Source organism: Clarias gariepinus, chromosome 3 (genome assembly GCF_024256425.1).
Source record: "Clarias gariepinus isolate MV-2021 ecotype Netherlands chromosome 3, CGAR_prim_01v2, whole genome shotgun sequence".
NCBI classification, from domain to species: Eukaryota; Metazoa; Chordata; class Actinopteri; order Siluriformes; family Clariidae; genus Clarias; species Clarias gariepinus.
Window position 1 is genome coordinate 6,251,375 of NC_071102.1, and position 18,513 is coordinate 6,269,887.

Sequence of the window (18,513 nt, forward strand, 5' to 3'; positions counted from 1 at the left end):
ATAACTGCATTGGCTATTTAACTACACAAGGCAAAATATGCTGCTGAAAATGTGATGTCACAGGAGTATTATTTTTCGGCAGTGTAAGCGGGTTATACAATAGAAAAACCCATTTAGGTTTGTATCAGAGTCAAAAATCCAACTAGAGTTTATATCAGGTGAACGGAATAACACTGATTATCCATTATATACCAGTAAACTGGTGAAAGGCGGCTTAGTGGTTGGCGCTGTTGCCTTGGACCTCCAGGGTCCGGGTTCGATTCCCGGTTAGGTTTGATTCCTGCATGGAGTTTGCATTTTCTCTCTGTGCTTGGTGGGTATTCTCTGGGTATTTCAGTTTCCTTCAACAGTCTAAAGACATATAGATAAATATAGGCTAAATCACATTTCCAAATTGCTCATAATGTGAAAGTGTGTGTGTGTGTGTGTGTGTGTGTGCCCTGCCTTATGCCCCCTGGAATAGACTCCAGGCCCCCAGTGATCCTGTATACAAGATTAAGTGATATAGACGATGAGTTAGAGTAAGAGAGTGAGTAAAATGGTGAAATGATCATGGGCACCCAAGCCCATGCTTATGCGGAGCTAGCCCACTTGGTCCCTTTCCTCTGTAATTCAATGGTCTCGATCCGGCCCCCAGATTCCCCAGATCTCAATCCAATCGAGCATCAATCCAACAAGGAATGTGCTGGACAAACAGGTCCGATCCATGCAAGCCACACCTTGCAACTTGTAGCAGTGCTAATGTCAAAATACCAGATTCCACAGCGCACCTTCAGAGGTCTTGTGGCGTCATGCCCTGAGGGACCAGAGATGTTTTGGCAGCACAAGTGGAACCTAAACTATGGTGGATTTGATGTTAATGGTTTACATATTTTGGCAGATCGGTGTGGTTATATATTAATAACCTGTTTGGTTTGCTTGACTTGTTTGACCTGGAGGGGAATACACTGTTCATAGAACATTAAACAGCAAATAAAAATAAAATTGACTTGTCAATGAAAAAAAAATGTAAATAATGCTCGCAACACAATTGTTTCTGTAACTGTATAATCAACAATATAATTGTTTTTTTTTCCTCTCTCTCGCTATCTTTTAATAGTGAGTACTTGGATCATATACCAGAACAACAAAAAGGGGTTATTCTACAATGAAAGCATAATTCACATACATTTGAGATTAGGAAGTGTGTGTGTGTGTGTGTGGTTACCAAGAAGATAAATAAATGTATGGCAAAAGATAAAAATCTAGAATACTAAGGGTTAAATAAAGTGTTCAAGAGTAAGAGAGAGAGAGAGAGAGAGAGAGGATGATATTACCATATCTTTGGTAATATGAAACAGAGTGCTAAATAAGAAACAGGCAGCAACCTAGCGCTTAGTGACACCTGCCTATCACACACTCCAGCTGAACATTAGGAGCCTTTACAAAGAGACAAAAAGCAGACACTTTTTCTCCTTTTTTTTTTTTTTTTTTTTACACATGATAGCCTTGACGCAATCTGGCACCAAGCAAAAGGGAAAAGTGGTACAAAATAGGGTTAGGAGAGGACATGCTTTACTGGAAAGAAAGAAGACATGGGGGGAGAGCGAGAGAGAGACAAGGATACACAGAGGAGAGGGGGGATGGATGGATGATAAGTCTAATAAAACTTTTGTCTGCTGTTTTCTGATTAGATCCGTCTCTGAGTAGCCCCTCCCTGCCCCTGTAGGGGTGTGTATATATATGCACACACTCTGCACAACCAATTCTCTGGCCTGACTTGGTGTTCCAAAGTGTGTAAAGTCAGCGTGCATGCTCCTGTGCGTTTGTGTCTCTGTGTGAGTGTGAGTGTAAGTGCATGCCTGTGTTGAGCGTGTGTGTGTGTGTGTGTGTGTGTATAAGAGAGAGAGAGAGAGCGTGTAGGTGAAAGGAACTGCAAGAGCAAGCAAGCACGTGGGTGCACACTTCTATAAGAGATAGATAGAGAGAGTGAGATAGAGAGGGAAGACGACAGAGCTGATAGAAGCACAGGGCAAGTTGAGAAGCAGAGAGAAAAGAAGAAAAAAAAAGATAGAGAAAGGAAAAGAAAGAGACCATAGATTTCAAGTGTAGAATGGATGACTATGCCCTGTCCTTCTGGATTTACATGGGAGTCATGTCTGTGTTCATCGGAAGCACTCTGAAGAAGTTCCTGGCGACCCATGTCAGTGTCGTGCCCTCGCTCGTGGCATGGCTGGGTGCCACGCTGCTGGTGGAGAGGCTGTGTGCTATGTGCATGCCTGCTGTGCTGGCACTCGTCGTCTTCTGTGCCACCTGTTGGTTCTACTCGCTGTGGGCTGCCCCGCCATCGCTGCTGCCTGTCGAAGGCAAAGCAGTTTTCATCACAGGTAAGAACAGTGAGTGTGTGAGTACAAAGAAAAAAAATCAGCACATGCATCACACATCTCACTTTTTCTTTTATTATTGTTATTAGTAGTAGTAGTAGTAGTTGTAGTAGTAATAGTATAAATCTCTATGATTTAACAAAGATCCTTCAGAGTTTACAAATTTTATGCATATAACTAGTTTTTAAATGGAAAAAGCTGATTTTTATTAAAAAAATAAAATTCAAGTCACAAAGGTCATTGTGTCGTTACCCTCTAAAGAACTCCAATTAGATCAGATCTGATTAGATGAGACTATATTAAATTAGATACGGCCCAAGTGTCCATTCTACACCCACTGTGTGCCCCTTTGAGAACAAACGACTGAATTCGAGGTGCACGAACAGCCCCCACACACACACACCCAACCAAAACCCCCCCACCACCCCTACCACCCCTCACCACCCACCGAGTGTTCGCACAGGGTTCATTTAAGTTCTCCTTCACACTAAAACTCAAACACTCTTCTCAAACTTTATGAGGTGCAGGTGTGCACTTTCTCTTCCTCTGATTGAAGTATGTCATAACGTCACTTTCAGCTCTCTCTGTATCTCTGCATCTTCGCGAAGGTCTGCTGGAGGACGTTATTGTAGCACATGTCAGGTTTCTTGCCTTCTGCATTTACACTTGGGAAATCCTCGGTGTCAGAGAATCGCTCCAGAATCCAGAATCGATGGACATTTTGTTCCAAGTCTATTTCTGCATCGTATCATACAGTAGCATCCAAAATTTTACGCCATTAATTACAGTATGAGTGTGTGTGTGTCATATTTATTGGAACATGAAACAGGTTAGACCTTGCAGGGACTTCTGGCAAGTCCCATTGCATTAAGTCCCATTGCATCAATTACAATGTCCTCCCAAAGATAGCAATACAATTTTGCATGTGTGTGTGTGTGAGTGGTGTGTACATGTCTGAATAAATCCTGGTGACCACATCATTTCACTTGTACGTTTATTACTCACTTTCCAGCCACAAACACCTCATTATTTATTAGAATCAAAACAGAGTGTCCAGGGTTAAAGTGTGTGTTGACCATAAATAGATTCTCTCCTAAAGTGAATATTGTCCTGGACTGTTTTTAGAGTTCCAGGAAAGTAATAGTTTTATTAGTACATAATCAAATTCACTTCTGGCAGCAGTGACTCTGTGCTTTGAGGTGACACGTACTGCGGTATCAAGAGCCATTAGGCAGGAGTGTGTGCGTGCCACCTGGCACTCGTGAGTCCTCCTGGTGTAAATTTCATATCTGTGAGAAAGCAGCACACAATTCTGCAGGTGATTCACCGAATGTTGGTTACTCCGTCTGTGGCAGCGTAGATGTGTATGTGTTTGTTTTTCCAGCCTCATTTTGCTGCTTATCTCCTCCTTGCTTCCTGAGGCTTACACACACACACACACACAGAGAGAGAGAGAGAGAGAAGCTTTGAACTTTGTCGTTACTTTTTCTTTCAAGGTAAATTAGTCAACACTATGAGCTTTACACAGCGATAGAGAGAGAGAGAGGGAGAGTTATGAGATACGGGTGACCTACATTGTAAAACCAAAACACCGCCACATCAACTATGTATATAAAAACAAAACGAATATAATCAGTGCTCCTGTTTTCGAGCTTTTCCATCATATTTGTTCCTGTTCGCGAACGAGACCATTTAAAGCCGATTACAGCCCTGGTTCAGGAGCAGGCTCTCATCTGGGTTCCTTAAATCCCTAAAAGGCGCTCGGGCCACTGGCATGGAAACAGAAGAGCAAATCCATGACTTTATTCTGGACACTTACTGTAAACATTTTGTTTTGTTTTGTTTCTTTCTTATCTTCAGTGTAGGAAGGTCCACTGGGCTTCTGGATCCTAAGCCAAATATTGCTTACATGTGCAGTGCACCTACTCATTGCATATACGTGTTCCACATTTCTCAGCACACACACACACACACACACACACACACAAGTAAGCAAGCTGGTAAGTCTTGGCATCCAAACTGCTGCGCTGGACGGAGTCCCTCCCAGCAAAATCCCCACTGCTGATTTAACACCTACGGTGTAATCATTTAATTTTAGCATGGGCGCGAGGCGAAGAGAGTAGCTCCTGCGTTGCTGAAGATTTACACACAAAAACATGCAGATTTTCTCTTTTTGCTGTTTGTTTTGGTTCATCTATCTGATATTTAGCCGTAGATTAAGCCTCTGCCAGCCATCTAGGAACATGATTTCATCTCTCCCTCTTTCTTTTTAGCTCTCTCTCTATCTCCACTCGACTTAGAAGAATCTCTCTTTATCTTGCTGTTTTTAATCTCCATCATATTTTTAGCACCAGAGCTTTTTTTCTTTTGAAGTGACATTTGTTTTCCATCTCCAAGTTCCAAAAAAGAAACAAAAAAAATAGATTTTTGTTGTGGCCAGTTTCTTTCTTCTTTTTTTTTCACTTATTATTATTATAATTATAATTATAATTATTATTATTATTATTATTATTATTCCTAAAAAAAATTTACAGCATAGTTTATTTAATTAAAGAAAGTTGTTAGAAAGAAGAAGCAGAGGGGTAAAGCATGCTTGACACCAGGGTGCCCCCTTTAAACTATGCCAAGGGTACTAATTTAATTTAATAAATCCAATGCAGCATTTTTTTCGGTGTAGGTGTACTGGAATCCTCGACTCTATGACTAATGAGACTACTATAAATCTGTTGCATAAGCTGCGAGCTGTTTGGTGCCAACCCCCTTGTTGGAGCTTGTGCTGCCATGATAGCGTTTCAGTGTACAATAACACGGTAGCAAGCATACATTTCAACAGGAGAGCGCAGGGAGAGAACGAAAGTGTAAAGACGATGAGATGAGATGAGATGACATGAGATGTATGTGAGTGTGAGCATGTGTGTGTATGTGTGTGTGCATAGCTGCTACTCCTTCAGAGTTCTGGCATGCCTTCCCTTTACTCAATGTCCCTGGAGAAGCTCCAGAACGCAGTTCATCTCCGAGTGCAGTGATACAGTGAACTGGTTTCCTGAAGTATAAATATCGCTTTCACATCATCCATCTTTCTACATGTTACAATATAATGATTTGGCTGACTCACATCCAGTGTGACTTACGAGTCATCTAAATGTTAGAGAGACCAACAGGATTAGCTTGGTATTTGGATTTGATCTTTATAAGCCTGGGGTCATTAGCCAAGCGCCTGGATTTGGTTTGAAAATCACTGCACCACTGCACCATTGATTCGGACATGGCGTCGGTCGCGGGTTAACGCAGTATTGCGGTCACTTACCCAGGAAAGAAAGAAAAAAATATGGAATGAAATTAAAATGAGAAAATCCAGTCAACAGCTTTAAAGGATCCGTAAATGATTTACACATCAGGGTATGTTTTTATTATTCATCTTGTGCATTCTAATTCTAGTAATGTGCACATGCACAGTGTGTTTTGGCAACACAGTTTTATAGAAAAACACTGAAGGGAGGGGCCAAACAAACCCATGTGTTGTGCAATAAAATGGTTATAACATTAACAGGATACCTAACGTGTCAGTTAGAAAAGGATTGGAGGATCAAAGTTTTTTTTTTTTTTTATTGAAATCCAACTCACCAGAATGAACCATAAACATTAAACAGGCAGAGGTCAATCTAACAGATATGCAGAACATCAAAAGGCAATCAAACAAGCAAAACTGCATTAAAGAATTCAAGATGCAAGATTCAAAGGACTTAATTTATCCCAGAGGGAAATTGCTTTGTCTTGGTTACAGTTGCTTTTATATATATATATATATATAACATGCGCGAACACATGTTCATAACTCGAATGTTTGTATGTAGGGGACTTACTGTATTTACAGTAGCAAACCCTTACCTACTGTATAGTACTATGCGAATGCATCCTTAATTACTTCATATTTTTAAATTTCCAGACCTTCTTGTATGTTATAATTTTGTCTTGTGGAACAGTTTTTGGGTTTCTAACTTAAGGCATAAACCAGTAAGAAACAGGTACAGATGATCAGGTGGATGATTAGATGAGAGGGGAAATAAGGTCGCTGCTGAAGTTATTACATATACAGCCCATGTTAAAATTGTACTTTTTAGGCATTTTGCAGCCTGTCGCAGTTCATCATTTGTTCCTATTTATTTAATTAATCTAGATCATTTAATTTAATATGAAGAAATGAGGGGTGTCTCAAGACATTTGCACAGTACGGTATTCCTAACATGCTATAATTTCTTAAAGTAATAAGTGACACAGAGGAAAGCACAAAGAAGTGCAGTTTTAACATTTTAAATAAGTTTAAGGAAGCCGTGTCAGTGCATTCTAAAAAGGAAATCCAAAGAACAAAGAACATTTTAACTACTGAATGTGTTACTCTTTATGTGATTATAAAAGCAAACCCAGTCAACTTGTTATCCCACTACAGGATTACAGCACTTTGTTGATTTTTAGAAGATAGTTAACTTTAGGGTTGTAACAGTAACTTGTTTTTTAACATTTACCTTTTCTGGCAATTTGCAATCACTATTAATTGCTATTTAAAGAGGTTACAATCCATTAGACTGAAAATAGTAAAATAAGCAAGCCGATTGATAAAATAGAATAGAAATCAGCCTTTGTTCCATTAGTTTTGACACATAAATCAAGTCCCTGTTTATTACTCCAGCAATGAATGTTAGATTTTGAACAGTAGCCACATTTAGGAAGTTAATCTTTGGAGTGCCATGCCTGTTCTACTCCCAATATAAACACACACACACGCTTGCACGCACACACAGACACACAAACACTCACGCACGCACGCACGCACGCACGCACGCACACAGTCTTGGAACAGATCTAAAGAAATGGTGTGTACATTCACTCGATATGGTTAGGGAGTGGAATGCGCAGGTGAAAGAGCTGCCAGGTTCTACCGTGTCCTCAGAAGACCTTGAGATAAACGTGTGTTTGAAATCAGGCATGTGATTGTACCTTTACAGCCACGGGGTAATTATAGGATTTAGAAGTCGTGCACAGGAGCATATAAAATCAAAGTAAAAGTGAAGGCTTTCAGTAAAATCCAACGTTTGCATAGATTTCTTTTGTACAACCTGTTAATTGAATGCAGAGTCATTTCAGGCATAGGGCCTGTGATAAAAATCGATCTCTTGTATTTATAAAGCAAAGTAAAGAGAGAGAAGATCAGAGGTCAGAACAAACAGATGAGAGTTTTCTTTCTTCCTTGTTTTTCCATCTTCGGCTCTCCAATCCATTCCTTGAGGTTAAAAGTCCAGCAGTGTTTACACATTTATCCGCTTATACTGTAGCATCGGGGTGTTTGAATTATTACAAGCATGTTATTATGCGCCTGTTGCCAGCATGTGATCGGTCACACACATTGAGTGTGTGTGGGCTTGTTTTTCAAAACATTTATTTACAAGCTTGGGTTGATGATCACAAATCTGCCGTGAAAAGGATTTGTGTTGTGCCATCATAGGGGCACCTTGTGGGTTTGTGTTATACCAGCAGTCTAGCCAAATAAATGGTAATCTAAGAAAAAGAGAGAGAGAGAGAGAGAGAGAGAGAGAGAGAGAGACAGAGAGAGTGTTATTTAAACAGTAAAATAACTTCCTGCTTGTGTCATGGTGATTATCATGGTGTTAGAGGTGAGTGATGTGATATGACAAAATATCACAACCCAATACCTAATCATGTAACCCTTTTACAACCTCACTAAGTAAAGGGCAATGGAAAAGAGATTACTTTTTATTTTTTATCTTCATGGTGTGATAATAATGACAAACTCTCCATAGGCCTCCTCCAAATGGTTGAGATGTCACTTCATGGTAAAAGTATCAATATGATTACACTGTTAGGGATTCTCTGACACCGCTTTGAAATTTTCCCAGCTTTTCTTCCTTTGTTTACTCTCTGTTTTCCACGATACTGTCGATCTCAAATCCTTTCAACTGCATCCTCATTCCTTATAGGGTAATAGTTCCTATGCCCATGTCTGGACAGATATTCATGCAAAGATTGAGCAGAATGTATTCTTTGTTCTCCGCTGTACCCTTCTGTTTTCCTGGAACTTAACCGAAATTTTTTAACAGATGTACCTGACACAAGGCCTTTGTCTGAAAACCTAAATACCGTGTCTCTCCTGATGTCTCCTGATGTGTGTCGGGGGGTCACTTTTTATCTGTATTTTAAACCAGTCTAAACCAAAATGCTAACTGTTTGTGTTGTGGTGTTACAGCACACACATTTTAGTGCATTACTGTAGATCCACTTTATTTCTTGTGGTAGGTGTACCAAGCAATTCCAAAAGCATACTAGTGAAACACACAGAGTCATCTAATATATGTGTTTTTACTTAGCGTCCCTCAACCAAATGGTAGAGATGGCTCAATCAGGTTAAGTTCAACCCATTTGTCAAATAAATAATAAATAAAAGTAAAAATGTGCACTACCAAAAGGTTGAGCAGAATGTTAAGAGGTTAAGTAAGCACTTAATTAGAGTGAGTTTCATTAGATTGAAAATGTATGTATTCCAACTAATAGAAAAGGTGTGAGAAAGGGGCCTATGATGTGCATCCCCTTTTTTTATTATTTAAAGGAAATCTGAAAACAATTTATAAAACGATGTGCAGGAAAAAAAAGGTTAGAAAGTAGTATGATTGATTGGTGTTTTACAGCATATCAACAGTATCCATGTCATATTGTCCAGAAATGTAAGGGATTATAAGATTTATACACACATCAAACAGACATTTTGAAGTTTAATTAGCTTGCTCGTGCTCATTCAGCAAAACTTAAGACTTTCATTTTCTATGCCTGAAGGGTGTGACTCGGGTTTCGGGCATGCAACGGCAAGGCGTCTGGACGCGATGGGGTTCCACGTGTTCGCCACGGTACTGGATGCAGACGGCGAGGGGGCCAAGCGTTTGAAGAGTACCTGCTCTCCTCGCTTGACCTTGCTTCAGGTGGACATCACTCAGCCGCAGCAGGTTCAACAGGCCCTGCTTAACACCAAAGCCAAGCTGGGCATGAAAGGTGAGGGTTCACTCAAGAGCATTTGCAACACATTGCACAAACTCTTGTATTACCCACAATTCCATTTGCTGATATTACGTTTTTTAGTCTGCACTTCCTCAATGTAATTTTCACTGGCTGTCATTTCTCAATTCTGTAATGTTTAGCTCGATGTATGATCTCTACTTCAACTTCTACTTTTTCATTAATATGATGTTCCACAGCGATGAGTGCGCAATTGAGCTTAGAACGGAAACAACGTGTTTCGATTTTTTTTTTTATCTGCAGAAATTAAACCTGCTTTTGTTAGCGACATGCAAGTTTCTCGCAGACGTAAACACAAATATAACACCAAAACAAAAAAAAAACAAAATAAAAAAAGCATTAACACCAGGACAGCATCAGAAATGTGCTTCATGGTGGGCTTTTCCTTCAACACCTTCCCAGAAAAAAAAAAAAAAAAACAGTCCTCCTCTATGTTTCTGTTTCTCTCTGTTCCGTCTCATTTTTTGGCAAGAACAGTATATTATAAATAAAACCAGGAAAAAAAAAAAAAAACACTCTCACGCATACTTTAGCGTAGCAGTGACCTTTTTAAGGCAAGTATGAATGTGCTGGATGACTTCATCTACTATTGTTTACATTGTCAGAGTCTTTAGAGGAAAACAGCGTGTACTGTAGGTGCACTTACATGTTGGTAATCGCCGAGTTTGAAAAAAAGTCATTTATACTTATGGTCAACTTGCTGAACCAGGTGCGAGGCTTGACAGCATATTAACTTTAATGAGTAAAGTACAAGCTGACTAAAAGACCGAAATAAGGGAAATACTGTAGAACAATCTTTTTTGGTTTTTTTTTTTTTTTTTGCTACAAGAGGGTGCATGTTCTTTGTACTGCATTCAAGAGTGAGTGTCTTTAAAACAATTTCCTGTCATGAGTAAGCTTGAGTAACGATGTTATGTAATGCAGCAGTTTTTCTTTGGAATCGTGTTCATTTTTTTATATTGCAAAAACATGCAGGTAGGGAGATACGCTAGCTGAAATTGCCCCTAGGTGTTATTGGGTTGGTGTGTGTATGTGTGTGTGTGTGTGTGTGTGAATTGTACCTTGTGATCGACTGGCATCCCATTCAATCAAAGGGGATTGAATTTTTATTTCTTGCTTCTAGGACAGACTCAGGTTCCATCACAAGCCTCACCAAGATAAAGTGATTCAGGAAAAAAAAAATCATGTCTTATATTTCCAATCTTTATCTATGTTGGTGTGGTGAGCCTGTATCAAAAGTACGCTTGCACTCTTGTTCTTGGCGGACTAGAGTGAAACTAGAGTGAGATAGGATTACCCATCTTTGAGATGCATTTCTGCTCACCATGATTAGAAAAAGTGATTTTTTTTTTTTTAAGTTACAATACCTTTCATGTCAGCTTGGTTCATTCTCCTCTATATTCGCTCATCACTAAAGTGTTTCCACTTGCACATCTGCCAATCAATGGACACACACACACAATTTTGTCCGAAGTCTAGACTCTAGACTGAAATTCTTAAACCAGCTCATGTGACTTCACAAACAGTCAATGCGATGACAGATTATTTTTCCTTATTATGATGCTTGGCATGGACATGAGCTGAAGCTCCAGACCAGTCTCTGCATGATTGTATGCTTTGAACATTCCTAATCAAGTGGCCGCGGTTTAGAATGGTAAATGATTAAAGGAAAAACATCGTGCTTCCTGGATTCTCTTTGTACCATGACAAGACAGAGGATAACAGTGGCTGGTGAGGCTCGTCCGCCATTCAAATTCTGCAATATGGCACAATTTTTTTTTTTTTTATTGTGTTACGGCGTATCGTCATAAATCATTAACAGGCTAATAATAGATCAATCTGGCAAAGAAACACTGCTCTGAGCTGATTACAGAGAGTTCATTATGAATCACAGATCCGGCACTCCAGAGTCGTCTCACTTTCCCGTCCGGAGCCACAAGCTATTAAACACGTTTCTGCATTCATGTTTTTCATTTGCACATGCACTAATTGAGCCGGTGTGTTTAGTACTTTGTTTTGTTCATTGTTTAAAACTAACTCTTCTTACAAACCAGATTTCTGTCCACATTGCGGTCAAAGCAGACATGCAGAAAGTATTACAGTGCGGACATGGAGCGTATGTGTGTCTATGTGGGTGCGTGCATTTGCGAGAAAGACGGTGGAACCCGAGGCCAAAACAGCTGGGCTGTCACCGCTGAAAAATGGTTTTTTCGCTCCCTGGACCTGTTCTGAATAAAATCGAAGACAAAATGTCTTTTCTAGCATTTATTAATTTTATTTTTGCGCATTACGCAGCAATTCATAGGAGTGTGAGAAAACAGTACACCAGTACATCAGCTTTGACCTCCTAACACACTCCCTTGCACTTCTCATAATCGTGACTTAATTTCTTTAAACAATAGCTGATTAATAAGCCAGATGTTAAAATGCTTCAATTCATCCTTACTATTTTTTTATGTACTTTGGTGTCATAATCTAGGACTGTGGGCTCTGGTGAACAACGCAGGAGTGTGTGTGAACTTTGGAGACGCTGAACTCTCGCTCATGTCAAACTACAGAGGCTGCATGGAGGTGAACTTCTTCGGGACAATCTCCGTCACTAAGACCCTTCTCCCTCTGCTGAGACAAAACAAAGGTCGAATCGTGACCATCTCCAGTCCGTCAGGTACAGACAAATCAGACTTTACTTCCCTCTATCTAAACCATAACCAAATGACACTTTATCTCTTTTCTTACTATAATTTCACTTATGTATTATTCCATTATAAAAGGGACACTTACATTTTTTGAAGGGAAATGCCCCTACAGTGATGCCAAGCCTATGTTTCATACCATTTTCGACGAAAACAAACAGCTGAAACTCCCCGTCCGGACATAAAATGCCGGCTTTAACGACATTTTATATTACACAGTATTGCACAGCTTCTGGTTTTATTTTCACTTCACCTGTTAAACAAGCACCAGTTAAAGGTTCATGTGAAGTTATAAAGGATGCAGTAATAGCCTGACCGGGTGGGGGGGAAGGGGGGGGGGGGTGGTTTAAAATAAATCTATCATCTATGAGTAAATTGGGAAGCACCTGGTCTCTCATGATAGACATATAAATATTACTCCTACATGTAGGAACATGCTTGTTAAAACTGAGGGGAATTTATGTCGTTTTGTGAGTGTTTTGGATTCCTAATCACGCCATGTCTCGACATCACTGTCACTCATACACTGGAAATTGTTAGACTCTTTAAAAAAAAATTAATTAATTAAAAAAAAAAAAAATATATATATATATATATATATATATATATATATATATATATATATATATATATATATTTCTGGGGAAAGGGGGCGGTGCTTAGCTATATTTGTCCCTTTATATTATTTTAGTCCTTTTATTACCTTTAATTAATATTACCAAGGCTCATTTATGCCTGAAAGGAGCAAAGGCAAGCCCACATACTATAATCATACAGAAAAGCCAATGCTGCACAACATATTCAAATTGTCAATGCTGGCCACAATAGAAAGGCATCAGAACGCCTAGTGCACCCACATAGAGCCCGGCATGCAACCCGCCAACCTGACCTCTGAACTTCCCAGATCCCAATACAATCAAGCACCCATGGAATGGCACCAGACAAACAAGTCTCTTCACCTGTTGAATCTGATCTATGGAAGCCCAAAAGAATCCTGGTGCCGGACCTCACAGCACACCCATAGAGCTACCCAGGTGGCAACAAGGGGAACCCACACAATCCTGGGCTGAAACTAAATCCACTTCATAGAGTTCCATTTAAATAACTGGGCATGTCTATACATCAGTGATTTCTTGGTTTCCTACAAAAAGCCTGTAGTGCAGATGTGTACCGAACAGATGTGAATATCACTAGGTCCATCAGGTTAATGTAATCACAACTTATGATTTTTACAAGGTTCTGGTCAGACACCACCCAGCACACACTTTATCACATTCGGAACCTATTATAAGTGCATCTGGAAGTACTCTTGGTACACCTGTTAAATCTTTAAAGGCCATTTACAAATAAAATGCACATTTTAAATCTTGTACTGTATAAACCCTTGCAAAATCACAAGGAGGATAAATAAACTTGTAATGGACACACACATACATACACACATACATACACACACGCATACTCACGTACACATTCACACCCGGATTCTTAAATTAGCATGTGACTTTATCTTATCCCATTTAAACACCTGGAGTTATTCCAAATGTCGGAAAAAAAATTCTAAACATAGTAAAAAATAGATGCAGTAGTTGACATTCAATTCTAGATTCTTATCTCCATGATGTGTCTCTGATTCATGTGGGCTTGGTGATTACCTCCTCTGAGAACAGCTCTTGTCTTGCTCTCAGATGTACCCGATAACACGAGCGCGGTACATTTCTTTCCTTTCCTCCACACTAGCGATTTTTATCACCGCTTGTTTACTGCCGTCATGCCAATTCAAGCTTCGGCCTGGCACGCTGCTATCTGAATCCCGGCTAAAGTACTGGCATCCGGCCCTGTTAAACAAAGATGTCTCCATCAGAGGGATCTCACTATGCGATGGGGGCAGAGTAGGAGCGTTTTTTGGCACTTATGAACAACAGACGCTACCATGCGAACGTCTCCCTGCCATGTTCCAGTAAGCCTCCTCACAGGTGGGCTGTGTTTTCAAAGGTTCTTCAGATGTAGTCAGCAGTTTTCTTTACTTCTCATCGCACTTTCTGTCCCCCCCCTCACCACTTTCTTCCTCATCACCCTAGGCAAAACCACACGTTTATATAAAGCGGTGCAGTGTGCAATTAACCCCCAGCAACTCTGCACTCGTCCCGTACTTATGAATAGTTTGCTCCTGGCACAGTGCCGTCTCGCTGATTCGTTCTTGCTGTCAGTGGCAAACGCTCCACTGCACAATGGCGCAAATATGTGTCTGGATCAGCAGCTGTCACCGTGTATCTAAAAACACAGGCATTCCCTCTATTAGGCCTGGAGAGTAAGCTGAATCACTTCTTCACATGTATTGTAGTGTGTGTGTGTGTGTGTGTTTTATTACAACTCCTCCACATTCATCTAGAGAAAAGTGCACTAATAAAAGTACACCATGAAATGCTGGACATTAAATCAAAGGATGAAAGTGGCTTTATTGTGTGTTTTATGAAATCGCATGCATATGGTACTTATAAGGGGAAGATAAGTGAATGGCTTTAATAATGGCTTTAATGCCCAGGCACATAAATCATGCTGACTTCTTGGGTATATTCTCTCTCTTTCTCTATCTCTATCTTTCTCTCTCTCTCTCTCTGCAGGTGAACAGCCATTCCCATGTCTGGCTTCCTATGGGGCCTCAAAGGCGGCTCTGAACCTTTTCGTTAACACTCTCCGTCATGAGTTGGAGCCGTGGGGGGTCAAAGTGTCCACTATATTACCTTCTTCCTTCAAAACAGGTGAGAAATTGCACTCATTTCCTGAGCTCGGAAGATTTTTTAATATGCATTACTGTACGTCAAGAGACAACCACAACAATTTTTATGCCTTACTACTATCTAGTTAATTTTTAGAGCCACCTGTCATAGGCATTCGAGATCTGATGACATATTGTACAGTCACCCAGTACACAGGACATACCTTTATTCAACAGTGTGTAGTACATCAGGTGTGGTTTCCGTCAGAAATGACACAAACACACACACAAAAGCTAATGCTGTAACATTGATCAGGGTTGCCAGGTTTCAACAAAAATGTCCATCCCGACTACATTATCCACCTCACAATAAATCAATCCTTTACACAATCTTTGCAATATACAGTATCTTTCAAAAGAAGTAGTTTTCTACTTTATATCATGCACTCTGTTTTTTTTCATTATTATTAGCTTTTAAATAGGATTTTTCTCCTTTTGAATAAAGCATTTTTTTTTCAAAAATATTTATCATTAAGGGAATTCACATGATATCTAGAACAACCAACAGACTAAGAAGGTTTTTGTAAAAATATTCGCACAACCTAAAGTTGGTACCATCATATATATATATATATATATATATATATATATATATATATATATATATATATATACTGTATATAAACCTCTGATAGATTGTGCAACTTTAAAACAAACTCGCCATTCCAGTTCTCTAATTGAAATAACTTCTAGATTGAAAACTTCTCTAAGTTGTTCATTTAAAAGCTGCACAATCAAAATCAGTTAAAGGGGATTACTAAAAAAAACAACAGGATAAAGTGTCTCCAGATCCATGTTTACATTACTCTCAAAGAATTCCTCTCTATTCTCTCAGTCAAGCTTCTTCCCTTTATGTTGGTGCTCACACTAATCTTGGAGCCCTACCATTATTGTATCATCAAGTAATGTTTCTGTGCGTCAAAAGTTGTTCTGTTTTCCTGGAACAAAAGTGTGGTTCAAAAAAATAGTAATAAAGGAGTGTTTAATGTGCGACTGGAAAACCACAAAGGTTTATGTTGTCAGGTTTCTTAGACAGATTTAGGATTCTCTTTCCCGGAACAAGAGACAGCCTCTTTTAAAAGCACATCTCTTACTCTGTTCCTAGGACAAAGCAGTAACACAGAGTACTGGGAGAAACAGTACCAGCTCCTAATTCAGAACCTGTCACCAAGCCTTTTAGAAGAGTACGGCGAAGACTACGTCATTGAGACCAAGAACCTCTTTCAGAATCATGTCAAATCGGCCAACGAGGACCTAAGCCCTGTCGTTAACACCATCGTGGAGGCACTGCTCTCGCCGCAGCCGCAGGTACGCTACTACGCCGGGCCTGGCGTCGGCCTCATGTACTTCATCCACAGCTACTTGCCCCTGTACCTCAGCGACAAGTTCCTGCAAAAACTCTTTCTGAAGAAGAAGCTGATCCCACGTGCACTCAGAAAACAGGACGAGCTGAGCCTCTACAAGGACAACAACAACGACATCATCAGCAACAACAATAACATCACCCTGATGGAGTAAATCTTTTATAGCTTCATGTATATAAAAGATGCTAGAGGACCACTGATGTAATCCATTCATAGTGACCCAATGCCAATATGTCTATTTGTTTTTGTGCCGTTTTATGTAATGTATAACGTGTTCTGTTTTTTTGTTACTATTTTTTAAATGATTGTTGACTGGATTTGCTTTTTAAGTAACTATTAACAACCTTTTTAACACAAATTTTAATTTGGCTTTCTCCTTATATCAGCTTATCTATTCCCCCCAAAAAACTTTTTTTTTTTTAGATAACATTAAATTTCACTATGTGATGAGATTAGATGTGTATAGTTCATACACCTTCCTTTTTTTGTTAATAGCCTTAGTTACACCACAGATCACATATTTTTACTTTGCTTACAAATGTCCTTCAGATGTCTTTGAATCAGAAGTCCACATCACTGAGCCACATTCTTCACCTCACGTTCAGAATGCTCCCACCATTTGCTGCTACTTAGTGCAAAGTCCACTCAAGGCTCTATTTCCAATTCAGCACATACAGTACATTCATATACTTCATCTATTCTAAGCTGAAACTTCACTTTCAGCCTACTTTGTCAGCTGCAAGCAATATATAACGTCCACCTGCAATCACAAGTCACTGTAAATCTCTTGTAAATAAGTCAATTTTTGTTAGGTAAATCAAGCAGAGCCTGCAAATTTTCTACCAGTTTTATTTCTCTGTTTGTATGGTTTCTTATTTTCCATGCCACCATTATTACTAAAGATTACAATATTTATTCCTGTTTCTTTATTAATCACTTAAACTGTGAATTTTTATACAAGAAAAATTAAAAGAATGAAAAATATAAATCGTCCACTTGTTTATTCTTGGATCATATTAAATTTGACTTTTTAAATAATTCCATTTGCAGTGTCATGCATTCCTTGTTAAAATAAATCATATTAACGGCCCACAAATGTGTCATCAGTTACAGTCAACTCTATAATTAATAAATCCCTTAAAACCTAACCGACACAGATTTCACCAATACAGAATTATTGGAATGACATAGCAAAAATGTAGAACTCCCCAAATGAGCACATTATTATTATTATTATTATTATTATTATTATTATTATTACTATTGTTGTTGTTGTTGTTATGGTTAGAAACAACCAAAAATAACCAGAAAAACATGTAATCATATGTATAATCTGTTTTATTGCATATTTGACAGTTTGTTTGTTTTTTACTCAATAGCTGGTTAGAATGAAATAAAATTTAGTTCATTATATTATCTAGGTTGTGCTGAAAAAAAGGATATGTCACTCTATACTGCACAATCCTAATAAATACACATTATGTTTATAAAAAAAATAAAAAGCAGCAAAAATAATTATGCAAACATGTATGGCTTATATACTGTAAGTAGTGGCTTATATAAGTACAATTAATAGACTTAGACTTTTTATTGTCATTGTACAGTTGCCTGAACAACAAAATTAGCCAGCAAGGCCACAAAGGTGCAAGAGAAAGGTACAAGTGTCAGGACAAGAAATAGAAACAAAAATAAAAACATTATATGCATGTGGGGTGGATGTATACAAGGGCATCATAAGTACAATAAACAGATGTTTTATAATAATTAAAACTATTGGGTAGGGTTGTAATTGCACATCTGCCGAACATGTCTTAAATGGAGAATGTACTGTAGCTACAGTACCGATACCGATGGAACTTCTATTGGCTTAGAATGAAAGGTTGCCCCTTGGATAAGCCCAGTTAATGAGAAGTGACCTGTAGAGCAAGTTAATAACTATAAAAAATTAAATGACATTGAAATATAATTTGAATCACATGACCCGACTTTGAAAAAAATAAATGTAATTTCTTCAATTGTTTAAATCCAATTGTTGTGTAAAGTTATTTTTAATGTGCATTTTTGGAACATGTCAGTGATTTGAAACCTGGCCGTGCATGCTCAGAAATAGAGAAATAGCACTGATTTAGATACGTTTCCTTATCCATTAAGGAAATAGCATCCTGTTCCGTTCCTGTGCTTGGCAGGACTAGTCACAGTGTCCATGATTCTTGGAAATGACCTTAAATTATCTG

At 38.9% G+C, this 18,513-nt stretch overlaps 1 protein-coding gene across 1 annotated transcript; it reads left to right on the forward strand.

Moving 5' to 3' along the window:
- The first annotated feature begins 1,735 nt into the window (after positions 1–1,735).
- On the forward strand, positions 1,736–17,317 carry hsd11b2 (hydroxysteroid (11-beta) dehydrogenase 2). Its single transcript, XM_053492487.1, has 5 exons — positions 1,736–2,366; positions 9,207–9,419; positions 11,923–12,108; positions 14,761–14,898; positions 16,021–17,317. The coding sequence occupies exons 1-5, from the start codon at positions 2,093–2,095 to the stop codon at positions 16,431–16,433; spliced, it is 1,224 nt and encodes a 407-aa protein (XP_053348462.1). The 5' UTR covers positions 1,736–2,092; the 3' UTR covers positions 16,434–17,317.
- Positions 17,318–18,513: the final 1,196 nt, after the last annotated feature.

Coding starts and splice junctions, on each gene's coding strand:
- hsd11b2 (XM_053492487.1), top strand. CDS start 2,093: ATGGATGACTATGCCCTGTCCTTCTGGATTTACATGGGAGTCATGTCT. Junction 2,367..9,206: donor CAAAGCAGTTTTCATCACAG/GTAAGAACAGTG, acceptor CTATGCCTGAAG/GGTGTGACTCGGGTTTCGGG. Junction 9,420..11,922: donor AGCCAAGCTGGGCATGAAAG/GTGAGGGTTCAC, acceptor GTCATAATCTAG/GACTGTGGGCTCTGGTGAAC.